At 49.2% G+C, this 25,186-nt stretch overlaps 3 protein-coding genes across 6 annotated transcripts; 2 read left to right on the forward strand and 1 right to left on the reverse strand.

Moving 5' to 3' along the window:
* The first annotated feature begins 1,436 nt into the window (after positions 1–1,436).
* Positions 1,437–2,838, forward strand: TAF10 (TATA-box binding protein associated factor 10). 2 transcript variants are annotated; one of them, XM_058663465.1, is made up of 5 exons: positions 1,437–1,701; positions 1,821–1,975; positions 2,112–2,263; positions 2,347–2,461; positions 2,642–2,838. In XM_058663465.1, the coding sequence occupies exons 1-5, from the start codon at positions 1,470–1,472 to the stop codon at positions 2,729–2,731; spliced, it is 744 nt and encodes a 247-aa protein (XP_058519448.1). In that variant the 5' UTR covers positions 1,437–1,469; the 3' UTR covers positions 2,732–2,838. The 2 variants fall into 2 exon arrangements, with proteins under 2 accessions (XP_058519448.1, XP_058519449.1); XM_058663466.1 differs by having other exon boundaries at positions 2,199–2,263.
* ILK (integrin linked kinase) lies at positions 2,780–9,108 on the reverse strand. Of its 3 annotated transcripts, none has more exons than XM_058663464.1 (13): positions 8,980–9,108; positions 8,441–8,810; positions 5,304–5,469; positions 5,083–5,178; positions 4,827–4,923; positions 4,646–4,729; positions 4,456–4,541; positions 4,217–4,326; positions 3,976–4,103; positions 3,767–3,888; positions 3,584–3,683; positions 3,357–3,487; positions 2,780–3,189 (listed from the first exon to the last, which is right to left on the reverse strand). In XM_058663464.1, exons 2-13 carry the CDS (start codon positions 8,527–8,529, stop codon positions 3,040–3,042), a joined length of 1,359 nt encoding a protein of 452 aa, XP_058519447.1. In that variant the 5' UTR covers positions 8,530–8,810; positions 8,980–9,108; the 3' UTR covers positions 2,780–3,039. The 3 variants fall into 3 exon arrangements, with proteins under 3 accessions (XP_058519447.1, XP_004590056.1, XP_004590057.1); XM_004589999.4 differs by having other exon boundaries at positions 8,441–8,575; positions 8,980–9,101; XM_004590000.4 differs by having other exon boundaries at positions 8,441–8,618; positions 8,980–9,096.
* A 26-nt stretch (positions 9,109–9,134) lies between these two features.
* RRP8 (ribosomal RNA processing 8) lies at positions 9,135–12,814 on the forward strand. The gene is made up of 7 exons (XM_004590001.4): positions 9,135–9,391; positions 10,288–10,645; positions 10,837–11,287; positions 11,377–11,506; positions 11,616–11,722; positions 11,804–11,900; positions 12,116–12,814. Exons 1-7 carry the CDS (start codon positions 9,290–9,292, stop codon positions 12,233–12,235), a joined length of 1,365 nt encoding a protein of 454 aa, XP_004590058.2. The 5' UTR covers positions 9,135–9,289; the 3' UTR covers positions 12,236–12,814.
* Positions 12,815–25,186: the final 12,372 nt, after the last annotated feature.

A 25,186-nucleotide genomic window follows, 5' to 3' on the forward strand; every position in this document is an offset into this window, starting at 1 on the left:
CCATCTCAATCCCAAACCAATTCATCTATTATTTGTCTCTGGCAAACTATATTGTGTCTTTCAACCAAGCCTGAAATCTATGCCGTCCTGACACCTTGCCATCATAGTCAATCAACAACTCCATCTGATTTTGCCTCTTAAAGCCAAAGTCTTAATCCAACTACAATTCCTTCCAATTACACATAAATGTATTTGGCATTTAGCCATTCTCTCCATTCCCACTGCCACTGTATTAGCTTTGACCATAGTCTCTCTCCTCAGAATTCTAGGAGGCCCTTACAAATACAGTGTCCGAGCTACCTACCCAATCTTGGTCTGTCTTCCGAAGTAAAATGTAAAACTCTCCAGGCCATTTACTTGATCAAAACCTTTCAGAGATTATGGGTAAAGTTCAGGCTTGGTTCACAAACCTCTGCTATTTGTTCCTGAAAACAAATCATTTTTCCTCCCATTTTCACAACCCTCTAAGGAACTCACTGTAGCTGAGGCCATTGTGCCCCGTTAACGCCACCCTTGATACAATGGCCTGGTTCATTTCCAGGATTCTTTCAAGACCGCTCTAAAGTCATCCTCTTGCGTGAAGGCTTTGATTATCCAAGGTTAACTGATTTTTGTGTGGCAGGAAGAGCCTAGATTTTTGGAACCAAACTATGTTGAGTCTTCCAATACAGAGAGCCTTGGGCAAGTGACTATCTCCTTGAACCTGTTTCCTGTCATCAATACCTGCCTTTCATAACAATCAGGGAATAATTCTGCGGAATAATGCCAGAGGAGCGCCTGGCAGCTGGAAGTAGGTGGCAGATGGTCCCTTCTCCCTTGCACTGCAAACACTGTGCCTACCTCCAGCACTGTAACACCAACATGGTATTAAAATTGCCAGTTTACCTCTCTTTCCAAGAACACTGGTGCCTAGAAGACTAGAGTCTTGTCCTACTCAACTTTATTTCCAGTCCCTGGTTCTGGAATTGGCAAATGCAAATTAAATAAACATTTGTTGAATAGAAAACTGCATGTTTTTCGCTCGACTTGATTTTCTTTCCAGAAGCTGAAATACACTCTTCTCTATCTACTGGAGGGGGAGGTAGTTTCCCTATTCACCTTCAAAGAAACTAAAAGGTACAGACTGACTATCGCGTCAAGGCGTGCCGGGCCGATGACTCCGGAATCAAGGACTTTGAACGTACGATGGAACGAAGAGTGCTCGACCCGCGTTAGACTCCTTGCACCCATAGTGTGGAGCCGCCTGGCAGCGTCGTTGGAGGGACGGCAGCAGAATGGCGGCCATCTCGCCGCCCGGGCTCGGCCTCCGCCCCGCAGCTTCCTCACGCAGCCCGCAGTCCGCCACGACCAAGGGCGGGCAGTGGGCGGAGCCAGCGCCATGGGCGGGCGGGGCGTGTGGCGTCACCCGGGCGTGCGTGCCCTGAGCGGAAGCGGAAGCGGCTCTGTTCGCCGCCTCTCCCACCAGCCCGATGAGCTGCAGCGGCTCCGGCGCGGACCCCGAGGCGGCGCCAGCCTCCGCCGCCTCGGCCCCGGGCCCGGCGCCCCCGGTCTCGGCTCCCGCCGCGCTGCCCGCCAGCACAGCCGCGGAGAACAAGGCCAGCCCCGCGGGGACGGCGGGGGGCCCTGGGGCTGGAGCCGCGGCCGGGGGCACGGGACCCGTGGCGGCGCGGGCCGGGGAGCCCACCGAACGGCGAGGGGCGGGTGAGGGCCGGGCCGGGTGAGGGGCAGGGCAGGGCAGCGCTCGGACGGGGCTGCGAGGCGGAGCCGCCCGGGTCCTGCGTCTGCCACCTGCGTGTCTCAGTGTGCTGGTTCTCCTCCAGCTCCGGTGTCGGCGGGCGGCGCGGCGCCCCCGGAGGGAGCCATGTCGAACGGGGTTTACGTGCTTCCGAGCGCGGCCAACGGAGAGGTGAAGCCTGTGGTGTCCAGCACGCCTCTGGTGGACTTCTTGATGCAGCTGGAAGACTATACGCCTACGGTGGGCTTCCCGCCTGAACGAGGCCAGCCGACCCTCAGTCTGGCCGACTTGCAGCCACACCCTCCGCGCTTTCCAGCGTCCTCGTCTTATACTTGCTCCCCTATATTTGCTCCTTTGATTTATCCCCTCTACCCAGCCAGATTGTGAGCTTCTTGGTAGCCAGGCCTATCCTGAACCATCGGGAGCAGGGCGAACGCTGACAGCTGTCTCGTTGATTTCCCAGATCCCAGACGCAGTGACTGGTTACTACTTGAACCGTGCTGGCTTTGAGGCCTCAGACCCACGCATGTGAGTAAACCCAGGGTAAGCTGGAGCTTTGAGGGATCCTGTGGGTTGTTGGCCATCGTCTTGTAACACCTTTTTCTCTCTAGAATCCGGCTCATCTCCCTAGCTGCCCAGAAATTCATCTCAGATATTGCCAACGATGCCCTACAGCACTGCAAAATGAAGGGCACAGCCTCTGGCAGCTCCCGGAGCAAGAGCAAGGTGTGAAGGGAAGCTCACCCGATCAGTAATTGCCCTCCCCAGCAGTGGAGGCTTGGCTGATCCCCAGGCCCCTGTGGGGAAGCCCTGTCCTAGGGGAGGTGTCAGGCGGCTCAGGCTTACCCACCTCGGGTGCCCATCTGGCATTCCTGTGCTCAGCTGGTACTCTCCCTCTTCCCTCAGGACCGCAAGTACACTCTAACCATGGAGGACTTGACCCCTGCCCTCAGCGAGTATGGCATCAATGTGAAGAAGCCGCACTACTTCACCTGAGCCACATCACCTAAATGTACTTCTCTGTCCCCATGTCCCCACACCAGCCTGTTTTCATAATAAAATTTATTGTGACAGGCGGGGCTGATCCCTCCCACGCTGGGAGACACCGTGTGGCAAGTGACAAAGCTCTGAGCCCAGCCCCCTTTGGTGCTGCAGTGATAGGGATGGGGCCAGGGCATGGGCCCGTGGCTGGGATAGTACCATGACTGGAGGAAGGGGAGGCAGCCAGAGGCCCACTGCTTTGGGGAGTTGCACTCCCCAACCATGTCCTGACACTTCGGAGTTTAGGCAAGGACCCTGCAGTTCTATTTGTCCTGCATCTTCTCCAGGATAGGCACAATCATGTCAAACTTGGGCCGCTTGGCAGGGTCCTCGTTCATGCAGATCTTCATGAGCTTGCACACATGGGGGGAAATACCTGGTGGGATGGTTGGCCGAAGGCCTTCCAGTGCCACCTGTGAATACAAGGAAAAACTGAGCTGAGAATTGAGTCTTATCAGGAAGAAGCCAGCCCTAGGTCAGTGTTCTGTATCTGAACCAATGTGGTTGAGCTACAGTTCCTGTCACCACACCCATCCCATCCCCTCTGTCCCAGCATAAGGGCACGCAGTTCTGTTCTCACCTTCATTCCAATCTCCATATTGGAGAGGTCAGCAAAAGGCACCTCTCTTGTCACTAGTTCCCACAAAAGCACTGCAAAACTCCACATGTCTGCTGAGCGTCTGTTTGTGTCTTCAGGCTTCTTCTGCAAAGCTGGGGAGACAGGGTGTGTTGGCTGCAGCTGACAGCCCTCTTCCACTGCTACTGAGCTGGTCATTGTCTACCTCCCAACTTGATGCCCTCACCCACCTTCAGGGGCTACCCAGGCGGGTGCATACATGCGTCCAGGGCATTGGAAAGAGAACTTGACATCAGCCATGCTGATCCGGGCAGTCATATCCTCATCAATCTGAAGAAAAGATAGTGTGTGGAAGTGAGTCTAGTTAGGCAAAAGGCTGTCAGAACTGACCCAGGGCGAATGTGTGGCCTTACCATTACACTGCGGCTGTTGAGTGCATGCCGGGGGATGAGGGGCTCTAGTGTATGTAGGAATGCCATGCCCCTTGCCATGTCCAAAGCAAACTTCACGGCTTGGCTCTGGTCCACGACAAAATCTAAGGTGACAATGGGACAAATGATGTAGAGAGGCTCATGTACCATTCCTCACCCCCACCCCAGTGAAATTCAGTACCCCTACTCACTGGTGCCTTCATGTAGTACATTGTAGAGAGATCCATATGGCATCCAGTGCGTGATGAGGGTGGGGTGAGGAGCAGGTGGAGACTGGCAGGCTCCTAGCACTGGGAGAACATTGGGATGCGAGAAAATCCTGGGAGAGGGAGAGAGCCATCTGTGGCTGAGACCTAGTATAAAAGACCTCCCCTCTCAGTGGTATTCAAGGTTCCTTGGAACCAGTGGCTTCCAGTTTGGGCCTTGTCCCACCTGAGCCGAGGACATTCCTCATTGAAGTCCCTGCTCTTCCTTGTACTCCAGTCTCGAACCTTCAGCACCTTCACGACAATGTCATTGCCCTGCCATCGGCCCTTCCACAACTGAAGGAGAGGTGGGGATTAGGCTTTAATTAAGGCCAGCACTTCCTTACCTACTAACTGCAGGAGAATTTAAAAACAGGTGCAAAGCAGGTGACTTCAGGGGGATTAAGGAAGAAGGGCAGAAATCACCTCTCCTGAGTGATTCTCATTGAGCTTTGCCACAAAGTTGAGCTGTTTGAAGTCAATGCCCGAGTGCTTGTTCAGGGTCCCGTTTCCTGAGAACGTGGACAGGTCAGGTAGCCAGAGTCAACACCCTCCCAGCCCCAGGAGCCCAAGGTTATTCTGCATTACAATCTCTCCTCCCCACAGTATGACTCACGGGGCCGAGTGCGGGTGGTCCCCTTCCAGAACGTGTCCTTGTATGGAATACGATTCAGATTCTGGCCCATCTTCTCTGCTCGCTCTGAGGAAAGAAAAGCAGTCTTAGCTTAAGCTGTGGGAGGGGGGAGGGGACGAGCGGGGAGGGACAGGATGATAAATACTGGGGGTGGGAGGTAGACCTTGGAGAAGCTGTCTGAGGGGTGGCTTGGCTTTGTCCACAGGCATCTCTCCATACTTGTTGCATATGCTAACAAGGGCCCCATTAGCTACCAGGTCCTGGAATGAGAAGGTTGTAATGAGGACCCTTGCTACTTCCCTGGCAGTCCCAGCCAACCATGAACACACCCCCTTGAGTATCACACAGTAGGACTAACAGGTTGAATTCCAGAATATTCTCAGGCTCAAAAGTTGCTTCTCACCAATCCCAGAACTCACCTCTGCCACTTGGTCTTGGCCCCAGAAGCAGGCATAGTGCAGGGGCACATTCCCATGCTCATTCACTGCGTTGATGTCAGCCTTGTACTGCAACAGCTGGGGGCCACGGCCAAAGAGAAAAGCAGTCAGTTCTAAATGAATTCACTTTGCGCGATACGTTACAGTGCCTGTGGTGGACCTTAGGGCGTGTATGGGATGTGAGTGACAGAGTTTGTACACACCTTCTGTACAATGTCGCGATGTCCGTGACTGGCAGCCAGGTGCAGAGGGGTATCATCCCCGCGGTTCATCACATTGATGCGTGCCCCCCGCATGATCAGCATCTCAACCACAGCAGAGCGACCCTCTCGGCAGGCCCAGTGCAAGGGGGAGAAGCCATGGTCATCCCTTTGAGAAATGGGCAATGGTAATTAAAGTTACTTCCTATACTCTCAGGGAAAGCTTACTTCTTCTTTTTCTTTTTTTTTAAAGACTTATTCATTTTATTACAGCCAGATATACAGAGAGGAGGAGAAACAGAGAGGAAGATCTTCCGTCCGATGATTCACTCCCCAAGTGAGCCGCAACGGGCCGATGCGCCGATCTGAAGCCGGGAACCTGGAACCTCTTCCGGGTCTCCCACGTGGGTGCAGGGTCCCAATGCATTGGGCCGTCCTCGACTGCTTTCCCAGGCCACAAGCAGGGAGCTGGATGGGAAGTGGAGCTTCCGGGATTAGAACCGGCGCCCATATGGGATCCTGGCACGTTCAAGGCGAGGACTTTAGCCGCTAGGCCATGCCGCCGGGCCCGAAAGCTTACTTCTTAAGGACCTCAATTCTTGCTCAGCTCCCAAAGCTGTGCAGGTCAGCCCTTACCTTGACCTTCATAACTAACCTAGATACCCCAACAATTCTTATAGAATTCAGTTTTTCCCTGACTCTATTTGTTTTTTTTTTCATCCCTTATGCAATGTTTGTTAGTCCTGTTTTTCACTGCATCTTACACACATTTCCTCCTATTGCACTGCCACTGAATTGTAAAAGTTTGGTAAGGGACTGCTTTGCCTGTTAGACTGTCTTCTTTAGGGATATCAGGTATCCACTGCATGTCAAAGGGGGAAAGTGGATCCCTTGGAAAAGGCCGCAAGAGAGAGCAAGCTTACTGTTTGACAATGGTACTGAACATCTAAAAATGGAAAGGAATTAAAATGGTGCTATGGAGGGGTCTATAGTGAAAAGGAGAAATGCTTCTGATTACTGATGAGGCAGATGAAAAACCAACACACAAAGCATAATTCTATTCAGCAATCCCAGTTGTAGTGAGCAAATAAGAATGTCAGCTTTAGAATGAAAACTGTATCTGGCTTTTTTCTTATTCCAAAGACATGCACTTTATAAAGAGAATTGTATGAAGAAAACAACTGGGTGGGAGCTGGGCCTTCCAGACGGCCAGGGGCCATAAAAGGAAATTCCCTCCAGTCCGGGACAGCAGATCCAAGGGGCGGGGCTGGGGGCGGTCTGTGGTCTGGGCAGGCAGCCGAGGAATGCTTCAGTGCAGCAGTCACTTCCCCTGGGGGGGCTATGGGCGGGACCCAGAACTCTGCAAGGGTCTGTACACCCAGCTGCCCCCACAGTCAAGGGGAGGCGTGTCTTTTAATCACTTCCTTCCACAGCCTGCCTTTGCTCACACAAAAATAGCAGTGTGCTTTCCCGTTTGTGGGCATCCCAGGAAGCAATTCTAGCTCTGCCTATCGGGCAGTCTCTCAGACCTTTAACTTGAGCCCTGAATTCACAGCCTCCAGCATCAGCCCCAAAGCAGGACAAAGGTGTGGACACAGGTCTGCGGGCCATCCAGGAAAGGCTTGCAGCCCAGCGTCTTACATCCTAGCCCTCAGGGTAGGGCCAGCACAGTTTCATTACGCCACCTTTTTGCTTTCCAGCAGCAAAGTCTTCCAAGCCAGCAGGCTCAATGGGATGACTTTGTCTAGGCAGTACTATTTCAGCCTTGGAGAATTACATGGAGAAAATGGACAGATGACTACAAATTACTCAGGAGCAATTTATGTAGAGCCTAATGAGAATCAACTAAGATGAAAGATAATCCTCACCTCTGAAACTTGAGAACTAAACTTTCCAAACCTTAAAAAATAAGAGTAAATTTTAAAAAATAAAAATCCACTACCCTGAATCAGCACCACTGCTGCTTTACTAGCCCAGTCAACCTGAAAGAACTTGTCTACAGACTCTGCAGATCCTCACCCCTTACTCACTTCGCAGCAGTCACAGGTCTGATTGTCTGATTTGGGCACATTAGCGCCCAGCACACAGGGTAAGTATATCCCCTAGGTTAGACACTTGATGTAATCTCTGAGACTATCAAACACTTCCTAATTATAAAGTCACTGGTTACCTTGACATATTCTACTGCTGACCACACCCCCTTTGCTAAAACATTCATCTATGCTTTACTCAAACATTTTCTGTTTTCCCTTCAACTTCTGGTTGCTCCACTTCTGTCCTGCAGGCTTCTCATTCCTGACTTCAGGTTATCATCTGCTTGCTAATATCTCTCCAGTCTGTCTCCAAAACAGACCTCCTTCCTGAACTCCAAATCTGCATGACATCCTGGTGTGTTGTCACCTTAACTTCTACATGTCTAGAGCAGAGCCCCTCATCATCCTTGGGTTGTCAGCATCTCCATCAATCCATCCACCATCTCTCTAAATGTCCAAGCCAGAGCAGAACCACAGCCAGCCCCTTGAACCTTCCTGACTTTACACAGGTCTGAGATTCTCCATCCTAAAAGTTTCTGCAGTCTGATCACTCTTTCCCACCTGCCCCAGTCCCAGTACAAGACATTATGACAGGATGAACAGGCACCTGCATCCTGAGATGATATTTACCAAAGGTACAATTTTATCAGACTTCTGTACAGTGTTAAAACTTCGCTCTCAGAATGAAAACCTAACTATGGACCAAATATGCTTGCCTCACCTGACAGCCTGGCCGTATCTCCTATCCTTCTCCACTTGCACCCAGTGCTTCAGCCCAAGGGATCTGGCCTCCAGTCCCTTTCCTGGCACCCGCTGCCTCCCAGCCTATTTGCCATGCTGTGCGCTGAGGCTAGAAAGCGCTCTGCAGCCTCCGCCTGCAAAACCTGGTAATCAAGATTCAACTCCAACACCACCCCCTTCGTGGAGACCCTCTGCCTTCCCTCCCCTGCCCCGTACATGACGCAGGACGGCAAGCTCCCGGCACCCAGCAGACCTGAGCGTGTACATAACGGGGCAGGGTAAGCTCCTGCACCCAGCAGACGTGAGCGTGGCACGCACTGCAGAGATCCCCAAGCCGCCTCTCACCCACCGGCGGCTTCAGCTCACCCCTGGTTGAGGTCGTTCTCGGTGTTGTCCAGCCACAGGCGCACAGCAACCGCGTTGCCCTCCCGGCACTGGGTGAAAATGTCGTCCATAGCAGCGTCCCGGTGATGAGTCCCCGGAACTGGGCAAGCCTGGGGACTGTGGGGACCCGGGCAAGGGGATGAGCCTCAACCTCTGTCCCCTAAAGAAGAGGAGTGTGGGGGTCGGGTGGGGGCTGGGCGCAGCGTCTCTGGCTAGGGGGTAGTTCTGCGAAGGATCCAGGCAGTGGGATCAGCTCCCTGCGAGAGGCAAAGGTGGGTCCAGACCCGACAGCGGTAGTAAAGTAGCTGCAAAGAGGGTGTCACGGAGCAGGAACCGAAATCTACGAACGGGGCTGGGGGAAGGGGAAGTACAAGTTCCAGGTATCCCAGGGAGGAGGATATGGGGGGGCCCTCCTCGGGGATCGCCCCCGTTCCCTACTCAGAACTCGGGCAGGGACCGGTGACGGGCTAGCTGGGCCTCACTCTCGGGCAGGGGCCGCGGGTCCTCCCGCACTCACTCACCGGGACTCGGGCTGGAGGCGCCTTCTCCGGGGAACTCCCGTCCGGCCGCGCCCGCTGACCGGCCCCGCCCCGCCGCTGGCCCTCTCGGCCTCGCGCGGGCCTCCCGCCTCCCTTCCGACCGCCTCCCGGCCCTTCTAGCCGGCTCGTGTCTAAACTCGATGGTGTCTGCGCGGCGCCGGCCTTTCTATCCTCGCCGAGCTTTCACTTATTGGTTTCCGGGGCCCGTCGGACCTGCACGCCCTCGCTCCCGGATCCGCGCTTTTCACGTGGAGAGCAGCGTGGGCTTCCGGACCCTGCCCACGCGGCCCGCATGTTCGAGGAGCCCGAGTGGGCCGAGGCGGCCCCCGCAGCCACAGGCCTCAGGCCCGTGATCTCCTCCCGGCCACGGGCGGAGGCACCATCACAGATCAAGGTGAGTGGGTCTGCAGGCAGGTGGGGAGCATTTAAGATCCTGGCCGTTCCAAAAGAAAACGACGTTGGAGTGGCGAGGAGGTGAATAGAAGCAGGTGAAGTGAACGGAGTTCAAACAAGTGTCGGTGGGAGCACACGGAGCCAACGAGAAGGGAGGTTGTTGAAGAGGCACACAGAACCAAGTTTTGTGTGTATTGAGGATGGAGAGAAGTCGATGAAGTGTTTTCCGCAGTTATTTCTTCAGGTTTGCTTTAAGTGGTTACTGATGGCAGTGGGGGAAACGCAGAACTTTCCAGGTACTTGCTGAGCCTGGGCCACCCAGCCCAGCTTCAACCCAGCACCAGCCCCTGCAGGGAACGCGAGGGCTGCCTTACTTCCTCAGGCCGTTCCAACCCTTCAGTCAGCTTCCAGCATGGACTGGGTTTTGCTTTCCCTTGATCAGCTCACACTCCCGGCCCAGCGTCCTGCCTTCTGCAGCCCCATCCACCTGTTCTCTACAGTACAGCTTGAGATAGGTGACAGCCACGTGTGTTACCTCCCGGGTTCACAAATCTTCCTGGTTCTTACAGAAGCCAGTGGGCTAGATTCCTGGTTCTTACAGAAGCCAGTGGGCCAGATTCCTGGTTCCAGCTGCTGGTCTCTGGCCTTGATCTCCTTACTACTTCTGCCAGACTAGCTCTCTTCCCACATTTGCACACATGCTGAAGAAGGGTGGTGCCTTTGCCCCCTGGACTCCCACAGCTTGGGGTGCTAACTTGAAAGTACTGGGTTAGCTGGCCTCATGACGGGGTACTCAGGCCTCTGCCAGCATCCGAAGCGAGTCTCCCTGTTTCCCGGCTTGTTCTCAGGGTTCCATCCACTCTCCTTGCCCCTCTCTCTTTCCTTGTTTCCCTGCAGGGTTCCAAGCGCCGCCAGCTCCTGGCCACCTTGCATGCCTTGGAGGCAGCATCTCTTCCCCGGCAACCCGCTAGCCTACCTGACAGTGAGTCTGAGGAGGAGGAGGAGGTGAGGAGGAAGAAGAAGCAAGCTAAGAGGGCCTCCTTGGCCAGTGCCTCTGTCCAAGTAGGGGAGAAAAGGAAGAACAAATGTCAAAAACGTCCTCCTTCCAGCAAATCTGAGGAAGGGGAAGCGGAAAGAAAGAAAAAGTTCTGCAAACAGGGTCTTCTTGGCAATGACTTGACTGAAGGACAAAAAAAATGCCAGAAAGCAACCCCTGGGAACACAGCCCAGCCTCTGACCAATGGGGTCCAAACAGGTACCATTTGATATATGTGGATGGGAGGAGGTCAGCTTGTTCTCCATGCTACCATTAGGGATGGAGTTGGTAGTAAGAAGTACTGTAACCAGTCCTTGGTCTTGTTTGTCTCAAAGACAAGAGCTGGGATCATTACCACGGTTCTGAATTTAGGGAATCTTGTCCCAAATATACCATCTCCTTCCCTGCAGATCCCCAAATCCAGAAGAGTAGTGCTGCGGATGAGCCACCCAAGCCAAGCCCTGGCTCCTCCTCCGCTAAACCCCCTCAGACCTTGACCCGAAAGCAATGGCGGAACCGGCAGAAGAACAAGCGGAGGCACAAGAACAAGTTCCGGCCGGCTCAGGCTCCAGACCAAGTTGCAGCTGAGGCCCTGGCAGAAACAGAGGTACCTTCTGCTCCCAAGCCAGAAAGCCAGGAGGCTCGGGCCGAGGCTCTGCGAGCCCGCATGGCACAGCGGCTGGATGGGGCCCGATTTCGCTACCTCAATGAGCAGCTCTACTCCAAGCCCAGCAGTGCAGCACAGCGCCTCTTCCAGGAAGACCCTGAGGCTTTCCTTCTCTACCACCGTGGCTTCCAGAGCCAAGTGAAGAAATGGCCACTGCATCCAGTAGACCGCATTGCCAGGGATCTTCGCCATCGGTGAATGGGGGTTGGGCACTGTGAGAGCTGTGTGGGTCAGTCCTAGGCTTACCCCAGCCCAGTAGCTGACCCCTGCCTTCCGCTCCCAGGCCTGCGTCCCTAGTGGTGGCTGACTTCGGCTGTGGGGATTGCAAACTGGCTTCAAGTATCCGGAACACTGTGCACTGCTTTGACTTGGCCTCTCTGGACCCCAGGGTCACTGTGTGTGACATGGCACAGGTAAACCCCCCTGTGGAGCCAGCTCTTGCTGCAGGCCCAGCCTCCATATGCTCGCGTAGTCCTCCGTGCTGGCTGTCTCCTCCCAGCACACCATGCCCACCCTCCACAGGTGCCTCTGCAGGATGAGTCTGTGGATGTCGCCGTGTTTTGCCTGTCGCTGATGGGAACCAATATCAGGGACTTCCTAGAAGAGGCAAATCGAGTGCTAAAGCCAGGGTAGGAGCCCCCAGGACACAGATGCGTGTATATGTGTGCGTGTGAGAGTCTGTGTGTTAACGTAGAACTCTTTCTTCTCAGGGGTCTCCTGAAAGTGGCCGAGGTCAGCAGCCGCTTTGAGGATGTTCGGGGCTTCTTGGGGGCTGTGAGCAAACTGGGCTTCAAGGTCATCTCCAAGGTGAGAGTTCTGAGGGGTCTGACCCTATTAGTATCTTCTGTGTGGCCCTCCTCAAGAAGGAGACCATGGGCACAGGGCAGACGCGTGCTCCCTGGGGACATACTTCATAGTGGGGCCCTGCGAAACTTTCCAAGCACAGCTAGGGCTGTGGTGGGAGGTTTTCTGGGGATTTGAGGTCAGGATTTGGAGTTCATTGGGTCTTTTCTACCCCCTAGGACCTGACCAACAGCCACTTCTTCTTGTTTGATTTTCACAAAACCGGGCCTCCTCGGGTAGGACCCAAGGCTCAACTCTCAGGCCTGAAGCTTCAGCCGTGTCTCTACAAGCGGAGGTGATGTGGACACCTGTTAGAAGGAGCAGCAGGTGCAGAACTGTGAAGACTGTATGCAGCAAGGTGGTGAGCCAGGACCGGGACTGTGCTCACTCTGGCCTGAGAGCAGAGCGGGATGGCGACCCTGGCTTAGCTCAGCTCTAGAGAAGGCTGCTTCACTACAGGAAGCACAAGGTGACTTGGCTAGCTAAAGAGTAAGGAGTTTATTGTGAGAACCCAGAGCTGCCCAGGGATCAGGGATCACCTTAGGTGTCGTGGAAACTGGACGGTTTGGAAATCAGGAGTTTCTGTGTCTCACTCCCCTTCCCATCTCTTGGAAGCCACTTTGCTTTCTGTCCTTTCTGTTTCTGGCTGCTCAGGGCCTCAAGGCTGCAGACAGGCAGCTCCCATTTCTAGGCAATTCCAATCCTGGCTCGCAATCAGAGCTGGAAATAATTTAGTCCCTGAACATCTCATGCTTCACTTGGAAAATGGCACAGTTCCTGTCTTAAAACACTGTGAGGGTTCACTGAGGATATCTGTGACCAGGGCTGGAGACAGAGGAGGTGCTCAATAAACTAACTATGGCTGTTTTGTATTATAATCCTTGTTTTTCTTTGACGATCTTCCCCTAGGTAGGTTGCAGGTTGAAGTGTAAAAAATAGATTTGTTGCTTAGTCAAGAGTCTAAGGAATCAAAAGGAACAGGTTTCTTACCTAGAGACTTTTTTAAAGACACAGAGATCTTCCATCCTTTGGTTCGCTCTTTTTTTTTTTTTTTTTTTTTTTTTAAGATTTATTTTTAATCAAAAGGCAGATCTACAGAGAGAGGGAGGTACACAGAGAAAGATCTTCAGTCTCCATCTGCTGGTTCACTCCCCAAAAAGCTGCAACTGAGCTGATCAGGAGCCAGGAGCTTCTTCTAGGTCTCTCAAGTGGGTCCAGGGTCCTAAGGCTTTGGGCTGTCGTTAACTGCTTTCCCAGGCCACAGGCAAGGAGCTGGATGGGAAGCGGGGCCGCCGGGATTAGAACTGGTGCCCATATGGGATCCCGGGGCGTGTTCAAGGCGAGGATTTTAGCTACCAGACTGCCACGCTGGGCCCTAGTTCACTCTTAAAATGCCTTCAAAAGGTATAATATGTCCATGCTGAAGCCAGTGCCCCAGAACTCGATTCAGATCTCTAAAGTGAGTGGTAAGGTCCCAAGTCCTTGGGCTATCCCTTGCTGCCTCCCAAGGTACATTAGCAGGCAGCTGGAAATCAGAAGCAAACTTGAGACCCAAACTTAGGCATTCTTAGAGATTTAAGAGACTTTTTTTAGAGACTTTTAGTCAGTCAGAACTCTTCTTAGAGGTGGGCAGTGAAGGAGTGGAGTCTGTTCAGAAATAACAACTGGTTGATGCCATGTTGTGGGGTGGGAGGGTGGTTAGCAGGCTCAGATTAAGCTATCCAAGGAGAGCTATAGGCAAAGAAGCCTGGTGCTGGGGAAGGTAAGCTGGGATGGTAGAGTCTGGGCCTCCGCTAGGAAGCATCTGCCATAGTCCTACATGTAAAGATACAGCCTCTTTCACCTGTTCTCACTAACAAGACCTGGGAGTGCCTACTGAGAAGGCGTAGATTCCAGACAGTTGAGTGTCTTCAAAAAGGGAAACAAGTTTTGAAACAGATGAGGCTGGAAGGCATGTTTGGAAGTGGAATTGTGAACCATTCAGCAGGCACTGCATGATACCTGTATTAACTTTCTTACACAAACCCAAGACACCGGACACAGCAAGTGAGCCACATGAGAGGCCTTCATTCCAGTGAGGGAGGCAGCGTGGGGCAGGGAGAAGGTGAGAACAGAGCAGAGAGAGAACAAAGAGGAGAGGCATCTTTTCTAGCCTCTTAGGCAAGTGGACCTTCAAGGGGTGAGAGCTACGAGGTTCACAGTAGTGTTGGGTAATCAGGTATAGAAGGAGACAGATGGAAACCTAGGGGATTTAAGCAACACTGGGGAAGCAGGCATTCAAGGTGAGTCCAGGATAGTGGGGTCAGTCTTGGGGTCACTTTTGGAGTTACTCCTTACAACCTGAATATCGTTGGCAAAGTTTACTTGGCTTGCCAAGCAGCCTGGAAGTAACTACATGAAAAGTGCCACTTTAGCATGTAAATATTGAATTGTATTTGTTTGGGCTATTTGATTAACCTGCTCAAGCCATCTTTGAATTCCCAGAGCTTGTTACTTGGAATAAAGCTAGTGTTTTGTTTTGTTTTGCTTAAAGATTTGGGTGTTTTTTTGGAAAGACAAATGTACAGAGAGAAGGAGAGACAGAGAGAAAGATCTGCCATCCACTGGCTCACTCCCCAAATGGCTGCAGCAGCCAAAGCTGAGTTGATCCGAAAACAGGAACCAGGAGCTTCTTTTGAGTCTCCCACATAGATGCAGGGTTCCAAGGCTTTGAGCCATCCTCTACTGCTTTTCCAAGCCACAGGCAGGGAGCTGGAAGGGAAGTGGAGCAGCCAGAACACGAACTGGGACCTGAAAAGGAGGATTAGCCAGCTAAGCCATTGGGCCAGGCCCAAGCTAGTGTATTTTTGACTGATGGAGGTAGGGATTAGAAATAACATGGTCCAACTGAGAGCAAGATCACTGGTGCTGTAGATCACAGGTTTACGAATTTTGTTGTGCAGCAGGTTCTGCTGCCTCCATCAATACCAAGATCCCATATGAGCACTGGTTCGAGTCCTGCTGCTCCATCCTCAATCCAGCTTCCTGTTGATATGCCTAGAAAGCAAGATGGCCCGATGTTTGGACCTGTACCACCTGCGTAGGAGGCTGAGATGAAGCTCCTAGCTCCTAACTTCAGCCTGGCCTGGCCTGGTTATTTCCGGGGGAAGCGGGGGGATGCATGGGAGGTTAACAAACAGATGAAAGATCTCACTCATCTGTCTCTTCCTCTCTGTAACTCTGCTTTTCAACTCGATAAATAAATCTTTAAAAAGCTAAAAAAAAAAACCAACAACAACACACACAAATGCAGGTTGAGGGCATAACATGAGGGCATTATGGACCAGTGTGGATGGCAAAAGTGGTCAGACGGAAGAACTTCATAAGGTAGAATTGGCGTCAGCCTTGAACAGAACTGGGAGGGAGGAGGAGGAACCAGAAGATCTGCAAACAAAGGGAGGAGCAGGTGGGGCGGCAAGAATTTCAAGAGCGGAGAGATTTACCCCCTCTACTGGAAGGAGCTTGTGGAATGTGAGATGAGGCTGGGAAGTAAAGCTGGTGGCCAGGCAACTCATATCAAATGCCCTGACGACGTCTGCAGACTGCTGGGATTCACAGGCTCGCTGGGAGGCAAGCCACAAAGTCCGAGCAATGGGTTACAGCAGAGTCGGGCTCTCAGAGTTCCATATTCACGTTCTTTTCCAAAGGTTAGTTGTATTCCCAGATCCTGATTACTTTTGTTTGACCCCAGCAGGACAGCTGGTGTCTCCCTCTTTTCCTTCCCTATCATACTCACAATTTATGTTCTCCCTTCAGCTGTTTTTTTTCGCTCAGCCACATGATTAAAAACATGCTGCGTATCTGACTCAGGTCCCAGGCTCTCCATGCCTTGGCCTAGCCCTCGTTACAGGCGCCCATCAGTCCCCTTAACTCTGAAAGCAGGACTCTTGATGCTGATGTGTAGCCTCCCTGCTCCATCATCAGTTTCAGAACAAGCTCTTGTCCAAATCTGTGCCTGAGCTTCAGAGTCTCCTGTTAAAACTAAAGAAAGAAATAAGAGTGTACCTGCTGTTTAGGGAACACTGAGCGCTATGTGCTTGTGTAGATGGGAGGAGGAGTGAGGACAGCAGAAGGTAAGTGGGAGCTGGGGAGGTGGTGAAAGGCAGTGGCTGTCAAACTTCAGAGGACGTTAGAATCACCAGGAAGGCTTATCCTACTGCAGGTTGCTGAATCTTTCCCAATTTTGGATTCATTGAGAAGTGGAACCCCAGCCATTCTCTGATTGTTTTGATTTTTCTCGGGGATGCAGGAAGTCAGTAGTAGAATGAAAGTGGGGGAGGGAGGAAAGGTGTTTGAAGAATGCATATCATTTCTTGGAGAGTGAAAGAAGGAATGGATGACCTAGGGAAATGCATTATGATTGTTGGCAGCATTAACAGCACACTTGAGGTCCCAGGTCATAAAGTAAAGAGGATAGGAAGGGAGGAGACTGGTGCAGATTGCTTTGTAGAGTCCCTTGCTCTGAGAAAGTGGACAGCTTGGTTGTCAGAACTCAATTGCTCTGGAGGGAGGGGCCAGATTTCTGCTCTCATGCGTAATTGGGGACTCCACTGGGTCATGAGGTGTTTGTTCCCGCAGCTGAGAAGTGAGCCTGGAGTCTGGCCCCTGTTCTGGAAATGTAGAAGGCATGCAAAGGCTTGTTGGCATATTGGTAGGGCCAGGGAAGGGCTGCTGCTTCTGCATTCTCCAAATTTGCGCTGGTAAGCAACGCAGTGCATGAGTGGCTCCACTGCAGTCCCTGCAGGAGATGGCCAAGTGTGGGATGTTCTTGTGTAAGAAATTTGGAAAAAGCAAGGAGACCTCAGCCTGTAGAAACTAGGAGTGTGCCACCAAAACATAGCTGTATCCACCAGGGTTAAGGGGGATCGTCTTTTATCTCTGCCACTTTGGGATGGCACAGAACAGCACAGTCAGGAGGGACTGATTTATGCCAATTTCTTCCTCAGCACTTGGGCCCACGGCAGTCGGCAGCAGTTAGGTGGAAAGAGGTGTGGAGAGTGGGACGGCGTACAGATGGTTCATTCTGCAACACAGTCTCTTGAGAAGGTAGAACTGGGAGGAAAGATTTAAAGCTCCTACACATGCTGCTTATTACACAGGGTTAGGCATTTTAATTACGTAATTGGGAGTGCGTCTGTGCCGTAAACTATCGACTGAGAAGGTTACAGACTTGCTGCAGTTTTTCTCTCCAGCAGGGAAAGAATATTCCCATGTAGAGGAGAGTTTTTCAGGGCTGGTAGGAGACAAGGACAAAGTTGCATTTGGATAGCCAACTATGCTTCCTCTTGTCATCACCACTTTTTGAGGTCTCCAGACAGGCCCTTCCTGCTTCTGCAGTTGTCAGCCTGTTCCAACTTTTGTTCTTGTAGCATCGTCCTAAGGGAACACAGCTCCAAAAGAAACAACTTGATCTTGGCAGAGGCGCAGCTCAGCTCTACTCAACCAGATGCACAAAGCCCTCTGTAGCTTTTCACCTACAAAGACCAGTAATTAGAGCATTTTATTCCTGAGTCTGTTCGTCCTTCTTTCTCCTCAGGTGACTTCTCAAATCAGCCACCTGGTTCTAGGCTATTTGACTAGGATTTATCTTTTTTTTTTTTTTTTAAAGATTTTTGTATTACTTTTTAAAAGAGTTACTGGGGTGTGGGCAGTGGGACAGAAAGAGCGCTTCTATGTGCTGATTCACTCTCCAATTGGACATAACATCCAGGGCTCAGCCAGGCTGGAGCTAGGAGCATCATCCACATCTCTCACATGAACGGCAGGGACCCAAGCCCTTGGGTCATCTTCTATTGCTTCTTGCAGGCCGTTCCCAAGGAGCTGGATCAGAAATTGGCAGCTGGTACTAAACGTACTCAGGTCTTCTTCCATTCAGGATACCAGTGTCGCAAGAAGTGGCTTTACCCACTATGCCTTAACATTGGCCCCCAGAAATTATCTAATTAAAGCAGTCCGTTTTCCAGGCTGCCAAGTCATCTTTTTAAAATGTAAATTAGATTATGCACTTCTCTGTGTGAAACCCATCAATGGATTCTCATTACTCCGAGAACAAAAGACCAGCTGCTTCCCAGGCCCTGTGTGATCTTGGCCCAGCCTCTCCAACTACATCTTAACCCGCTCTTCACCTCCCACTGGACTGCAGCCACACAGGCTTTCTATTCATTCCTCAAGTATTCCAAACCGTTTCTACCTCAGGGACTTTACATGTGCTACTCCGTTTTTCCAGAATACTCTTTCCAATGAGCATGTTTTCGTCTGTCAAATCCTCCTACCAGCGTCATCTTTTGTTCTATGGAAGGAACTGACTGGATGCTCATCAGAATGTCCTCTTTCTGAACACACAGTTGAATACTTAGCCAGCTCTACGCATCCTGGCAGGTCTGTGATTATTTCTAGCCAAAAGAAAAGTGGGAAGTGATGTTTTGATACTAGACCAAGGCAGTTAAAAGTTAGATGAGCCTTTTCCATGTTGTACGACCCTCTCCTTTCTGTACTAAGGTGACCTTGAAGCACATGTTTTGAAGGTGATGATATCACAGTTTAGAAGAATGGATACCCAAGCCACTGTTTGGAGAAGAGCTACTTTGTTGAGAACATCCACATTGACCTTTGAACAAAAACTTATATTGTGTTATGCTAGTGAGTTTTGGGGGTGTTACAACAGTTAACATTATATCATCTTGTTGTCAAAATATATATATATATATCCTACCAAAGAATACCTAAAATGGATTACATTTTTTCCCCCTCATGTAACAAGAAACCTGAGGGTAAGTGACTTAGCATTGATTAGGAGTGAGGTCTCTGAATCTCCTTGTCTTGATTCTTATGGTCATAAAATGATGCATCCTTGACTAGGCAGCGAGTTGGTACTGAATCACTAAGCCCCTGGGTACTTGCTCTGATGGCCACAGCCTCTGTCCTTTTGGCTTCACATCAAGAGTCCTGAAGTCTCTGGTATAGATATATTTCATTATTCCCTATAGCATTATAAAGATCAATCTAAAACATTAATATTTCAAATGGTTTTTCCTTCCTGCATCTCAGCAGGCTGTCAGCCTCTCACCCAGTCCAAAGCTGCTCTTCCTCCAGCTGCCTAGGATGACAGGACATACCTGTTTCCTTTACTCATTGTTTTCCTAAAAAAAGTTTTTGAATAGGCATAGGATAATTGTACATATTTATGGGGTAATTATATATACACACCATAATATATTTGCATATATTATAATGTCCAAATAGGGCAAATGTATCTTTTCTAACATTCAACATTTCTTTATGGTGAAAAATTCACAGTCCTGGATTATAGTTTTTTTCTAATTCATTTTTTTGAAAGGCAGAGTGACAGTTCTGTCTGCTGATTCATTCCCCAAATCCTTTTAGGAAGTGGGGCTAGGCCAAGCCAAGGCCAGGGGCCACACGGGTACACCTCTGGTGCATTAGCAAAAGCTGGAGCAGAAGCAGAGACAGGAATCATCCCAGGCGCTCCAAAATGGGATACAGGTTCCCTCCCAAATGGTGGCTTAACGCTATTGCCCAATGCCCCTTCCTGTTTTGTTCTAGAGAAAGCATTCGTTGAGTGGAGAAGGAACCATTATGGAAAAGACGACTAAACTTCTATGGTTGGTGTGCACTGACTTCCGGCCATGAAGAGCATTTAACTGTGAGCTCTGGGAGAGTCTGAATCTCCCATGGGAACGTGACTTTGGTCGGATCCTGGTGGTACACAGTCCACACTCCTCCTGACTGTGAAAGTGTATCCACAGCCTCCTGGGCCTAAAGTGCATCCCCCAAGCAGGCAGCCTTCCTGGGAAAGATCCCAGCAAACCCTCAAGACTGGTTACTTTTGAGGAGCTCACTGAACACTCATGCTCACTTGCTTTTGCTCTGCCTCGCAGTGGGCAGAGCCAGCAGCTCTGCCAGCAGCTGATGTTGCTCTGCTTGTCCGGCTCCAGCTGAGCTGGCTCTGACTCCACCTGCACTAGTCACTGTGTTCATATGACTCCAGATCTTATGTTTTTCCGGGAATTCTCCCTAAATTCCACCCAGGAAGCATATCGACGAGGGTTGTTGGCAAACCTCAAGTCAGAAAATGTAATGCTTAATGTCCTGTTTCCTCCTCTGATGCGAACAGAAAACATCTACACATGGTTCTTTGGAGTGCTCCTCACTCCACTTGGGATGGAGGGAAGAGCAGAGGGATGTTCTCTGTTCCTAAGGAGTCCTGCCCAGTGAGTCTCCTGTGTCTAACTCACATGCAGTAGAACGGGCGCTGGTCTCTGCATCACCTTTACCCTTTTCGGATAAGCCCTGCAAAGATGTATCTTACGCCTTCTTTGGCATGTGTTGGTACTTTTTACCTTTTGACTTCTATTTTCATGTATATCCAAAGATCTTAGACTGCTGAAAACTCATTTAACATCCTCATAGACAGGTATTCTTGTAAAATGTGAATTATTCCCTTGTGTGTGCACGCTTTATTTGCCTGGAGTATTTTCTACAACGCTTGTCTTTGCCCCCTCCCCTATCATTTAATTGTGGTTTTAATACATGCATGTATTAATCAGAACTAGGTCAAGAGAATAGGAACCACAAAGAGGGCATTTAACACAGGGAATAAAATATGTTTGTTAGATAGAAGAAATACACTGATGTAATTCCAAAACTAGTAGCTGCAGAAACCAGGCAACATCAGAGGCCTGATAAGACAAGGAAAGAAGTGGTGTGGTTATCAGAAACTGAGAGCTGACACGTTCTCCCTTGACAGGCTCTCAGACTTGTAGGGGAAGCTGCCTTCCGTCTTTCTTGTGATTGGCCCTTTGAGGAAGGCCTATCCCTGAGGGTGGGGAAGCGGGATGTGACTGGTCTTTGCCAGGGAGTTCTCAGGTCTGCTGCTATCTTGAACAAGTGTGGCAAAGCTGGTCCTGGGTATAGAACAAGCTGCATCTGAAGCAATGTGACAGCAGCTGGAAAGTGGGGATGAAGTCCCTCTTCCTGTCTTGTACTCTGAGCTTCCCTTAAGGCCTCCCTTTGGCAGAACTTTACAGGAAACCAGCTGTCAGCCGATTCTGGGAAACACAGTTTGCTGAAGCCCCAGCTGCTCCAACACAGTCAAGGAGGTGGAGGGGAGACAGTGTTACAGGGGAAGGAATCAAGAAGTTAAGAGCGGAAAGAGGAAAATAGGTAAGTGACTATATAATCCAGGTAGCTGTCTATGTCTTGCTGCTTTGGTCAGTCACAGAGTATCCACTAGTAGGCGCCCACCATAGCAGATTTACCCCTTTGCCTCTAGGCTGCCTTCCAGCCACCATTCTGAATACACAGTCAATTCTACTGACTAGATTCACTCATTTGAGATTTGGAAGGCAAGCGTTCTCTTCCTGCTGCTGTTTTGGCTGGAAAACTACAATGCTGGTTTGTGTAGATGCTGAGCTTTTGGCAGCCAGATTCCAGCACGTTCAAGGCAAGGACTTTAGCCACTAGCCACTGGGCCAATGGACTCTTTCAAAATGTCATTTTCTGTTTCCTTGTATAGAGATATGCTATCAGTATTTTTGAGTTGACCGTGGAGTGACATCCTTGCTAACATCAATTACTAACTCTAATAATTTCTTTGTATATTTTTCTAAGTGTATACATGTGTGTGTGCATTACATATACATACATATATATTCATACCATCTCCAAATAAACAATTTTTATTTATTTCCGCCTGTCCAATTCTGTGTCATCACTTCTTCTTCTTGCTTTTTGCACTGGTCAGTAGGTCCAGGACTGTTCAAGAGAAGTGCTGTTGGAGATCCTTGTCTTGTTCTGAAACTCAAGTTTTCTTCATTATTGTGTCTGATTTGTGTAGCAGTGAGGTTCTTGGAAACACCTTTCTCAGATTAGTGATTTCCCTTCCCAGTTGCTTTTATTTTTTTTTAATCATGAATTGGATTTGAATTTGACCAAATGCTATTTTTGAAATCTGATGATTATATAATTTTTTATTCTGTCAGTACAATTTGTGATCAACCTTAAAATTAGTTGATTATTGTACTTTTTTTTATTTTGCAGAAATCAGTTTGGTGGTATTTTCCTGTCTTAAGATTTAGTTATGAGGGCTGGGTGCGATAGCTTAGCAGTTAAAGTCCTCACCTTGAACGTGCTGGGATCCCATATAGGTGCCAGTTCTGATCCCGGTGGCCCCACTTCACATTCAGCTCCGTGCTTGTGGCCTGGAAAAGCAGTCGAGGACAGCCCAAAGCTCTGGGACCCTGTATCCACATGGGAGACTCAGAAGAGCTCCTGGCTTCAGATTGGCTTGGCTCCGGCTGTTGCACTCACTTGGGGAGTGAATCATTGGACGGAAGAGCTTCCTCTGTCTCTCCTCCGCTCTGTATATCTGACTTTGCAATAAAATAAGTAAATCTTTAAAAAAAAAAAAAAAAGACACTTCTGTAAGCAATCATATTAGCCATTTAATTCATCCCTGGAGAAGTTGGGGGACATGGGTATTTAAACATGTCAAGACAGTCTTTATTACATCACTAACTGAAGGAAAATGAATTCCCTTTAAAGACTTCTTAAGATTAGGAGACAAGGGCCCGGAGGCATTGCCTAGCTGCTAAAGTCCTCACCTTGAACCCGCCAGAATCCCATATGGGCGCTGGTTCTAATCCCTGCAGCTCCACTTCCCATCCAGCTCCCTGCTTGTGGCCTGGGAAAGCAGTCGAGGATGGCCCAATGCTTTGGGACCCTGCACCCATGTGGGAGACCTGGAAGAGGTTCCAGGTTCCCGGCTTCAGATTGGCGCAACACTGGCCGTTGTGGTCACTTGGGGAGTGAATCATCGGACGGAAGATCTTCCTCTCTGTCTCTCCTCCTCTCTGTATATCTGACTTTGTAATAAAAATAAATAAATCTTTTAAAAAAAAGATTAGGGGACAAAAATGTCAAAACTAACCGAGTCAGTACTGTAAGGTGGATGCCTTATGATTTCCCTTTGAAATTCTTACAAAATGTCCCGTTTGATGAGAGGAATGAGCAGGGACATCGCCGTGATGGTGAAACTTTCTGGAGTGTTTTTCCGCTAAAACTTTAACTTTCTCAAAACATTGTCCTAATAAGCAGATGTTATCATTCTTTGGCCCTCCAGAAAGTCAACAAGCAAACTGCCTTGAGCATTGCAAAGGGAAAAAACCAAAACACAGTTGTGTAAGCTTTGCCCTTGGTCAGCACTTTGGCTTGACCATAGCACTTCTACCCTACGGTGGTCCTTGCTTTGATTGGCTTCTGCCGTGTGTCATCTCCTTCTTCAAGAATGCGCTACAGGATCTTATTCTCACTAGTTCTAAATTTCTATTCAAAACTACTTTTGTTTGCAACAGACACAACAGCCTTGTAATGAGTAGAAAGTTTGCTCTATTATAACTTTATAATCGGAATTGAGAAGTCTGTAATGTGGGCTCTTTCCCCTGTTATCTGTGGGTTCTCTTCTCTTAGTGTGTAGCTTTTTTTTCATAAATTAATGTGGATGGCCTATCACAGCAGACTTCATTTTCAGTATCATCTTGTCCCCTTTTAAAATGAGTCATCCAGGGACCAGCATCATGGTGTGGCAGGTTAAGTTGCCACCTGAAGTCCTACTCTGGTTGTTCTCCTGATTCATCTCCCTACTAATGCACTGGGAAAGGAGCAAAAGATGACCTAAGTGCTTGGACTCCTGCACCCATCTGGGAGACCCAGAAGAAATTCCTGGCTCCTGGCTTTGGGCTGACAAAGTCCTTGCTATTTCTGCATATAACGCTCTATAATTCTGATTTTCAAGTAAATAAAATAAATCTTAAAAAATAAAATGAGTTGTCTGTAAACTGTTGATTAATTTGGGAGGTAAACACTCCATGAAGTGTCAGTTATTTCACTGCTTTTCCACCCAACCTTCAACCTGCTGTATCACACTAGGACCTAGTCAGATCTGTGGTAAAGAGTTTGTGAGTTTGTTTTTATGCCAAATTTTATGATCCATAGATTGTGTTCTCATAGTATACATCTTCCGTAAACTTTCTGAAGATTCCTTATATAATCCAGAATCCTTACAGTACCCTGCAAAGCCTTGTGTTATCTGGATTCCAAACTGCTTCTTGGGAATCAAAAAAATATTTATACATGTACAATCCTAGAAAAGAGAATAACAAGGAGTGGACATAAAAATATTTGAAGATACAATGACTACAATTTCAATACTTTGAAAAACATAGTCATGAACATTCAAGAATCTGAATTCCAAACAACGTAAATACATAGGGGCCCGACACCGTGACATAGCAACTAAAATCCTCGCCTTGAACGCCCCAGGATCCCATATGGGCGCCAGTTCTAATCCCGGAAGCTCCACTTCCCATCCAGCTCCCTGCTTGTGGCCTGGGAAAGCAGTGGAGGATGGCCCAAAGCCTTGGGACCCTGCACCCGCGTGGGAGACCTGGAAGAAGTTCCTGGCTCTTGGCTTCCGATTGGCTCATTTCTGGCTGTTGCAGCCACTTGGAGAATGAATCATCAGATGGAAGATCTTCTCTGTCTCTCCTCTTCTCTGTATATCTGACTTTGCAATAAAAAATATATATTTTTAAAAAAAGATAAATACATAAAAAAACCACACCTAGGGTTATCATAAACTAATTTCTAAGAACCAAAGATAAGAAATAGAAATTATATGTGATGTTACTTCAAAGAGTTCAAGGCAAAAGGAGTTAAAAAAAAATGGGCTTATCATAGTGGTAAAAAGTTTGAAATACCTGAATAGTTTTTTTTCCTTACCATGTTCATGAACTTTCTGAACTATCATATAAATGAACACATGTATACAAGAAACAAGGTTGTGAACAAATAGAAAATAAATCTTTGAAAAAAGATGAAATATCACCAAAAAGTGTTAGGAAACAGACACTGGGATGACATATCCAAAGTCCTCTAAAAGATATCAGACAAGAATTCCATAATTAATTGAGTTTCCTGGAGTCAAAGTGAAGATGGAAACAGACATTTGATTGTGGAGGGGACCTAAGGAAACAAAGGCAAGTTACTGCTAGCAATCCTGCTTTACAATAATGTCACTTTTTGGGCTAAGGAAAACAGTATCAGGTGATAACAGATCCATAAGGGGGAAAGAAAAAAAAATGAGGACATAAGAAATGGTAAACATGTGGAGAAATACAAAAATCTAAGTATAT

The sequence above is a fragment of the Ochotona princeps genome, chromosome 4 (assembly GCF_030435755.1).
Source record: "Ochotona princeps isolate mOchPri1 chromosome 4, mOchPri1.hap1, whole genome shotgun sequence".
NCBI classification, from domain to species: domain Eukaryota; kingdom Metazoa; phylum Chordata; class Mammalia; order Lagomorpha; family Ochotonidae; genus Ochotona; species Ochotona princeps.

What these genes read in the sequence shown, in the direction of transcription:
- RRP8 (XM_004590001.4), top strand. Translation starts at nt 9,290, where the DNA reads ATGTTCGAGGAGCCCGAGTGGGCCGAGGCGGCCCCCGCAGCCACAGGC. An exon ending in GACCAATGGGGTCCAAACAG is followed by an intron (nt 10,646 to 10,836) that starts GTACCATTTGAT and finishes CCTTCCCTGCAG; the next exon opens with ATCCCCAAATCCAGAAGAGT. An exon ending in GCTTCAAGGTCATCTCCAAG is followed by an intron (nt 11,901 to 12,115) that starts GTGAGAGTTCTG and finishes TCTACCCCCTAG; the next exon opens with GACCTGACCAACAGCCACTT.
- TAF10 (XM_058663465.1), top strand. Translation starts at nt 1,470, where the DNA reads ATGAGCTGCAGCGGCTCCGGCGCGGACCCCGAGGCGGCGCCAGCCTCC. An exon ending in CACCGAACGGCGAGGGGCGG is followed by an intron (nt 1,702 to 1,820) that starts GTGAGGGCCGGG and finishes GTTCTCCTCCAG; the next exon opens with CTCCGGTGTCGGCGGGCGGC. An exon ending in GCTCCCGGAGCAAGAGCAAG is followed by an intron (nt 2,462 to 2,641) that starts GTGTGAAGGGAA and finishes CTCTTCCCTCAG; the next exon opens with GACCGCAAGTACACTCTAAC.
- ILK (XM_058663464.1), bottom strand. Translation starts at nt 8,529, where the DNA reads ATGGACGACATTTTCACCCAGTGCCGGGAGGGCAACGCGGTTGCTGTG. An exon ending in GCCAAGACCAAGTGGCAGAG is followed by an intron (nt 4,924 to 5,082) that starts GTGAGTTCTGGG and finishes TTCTCATTCCAG; the next exon opens with GACCTGGTAGCTAATGGGGC. An exon ending in CGCCTGGGTAGCCCCTGAAG is followed by an intron (nt 3,488 to 3,583) that starts GTGGGTGAGGGC and finishes CTGTCTCCCCAG; the next exon opens with CTTTGCAGAAGAAGCCTGAA.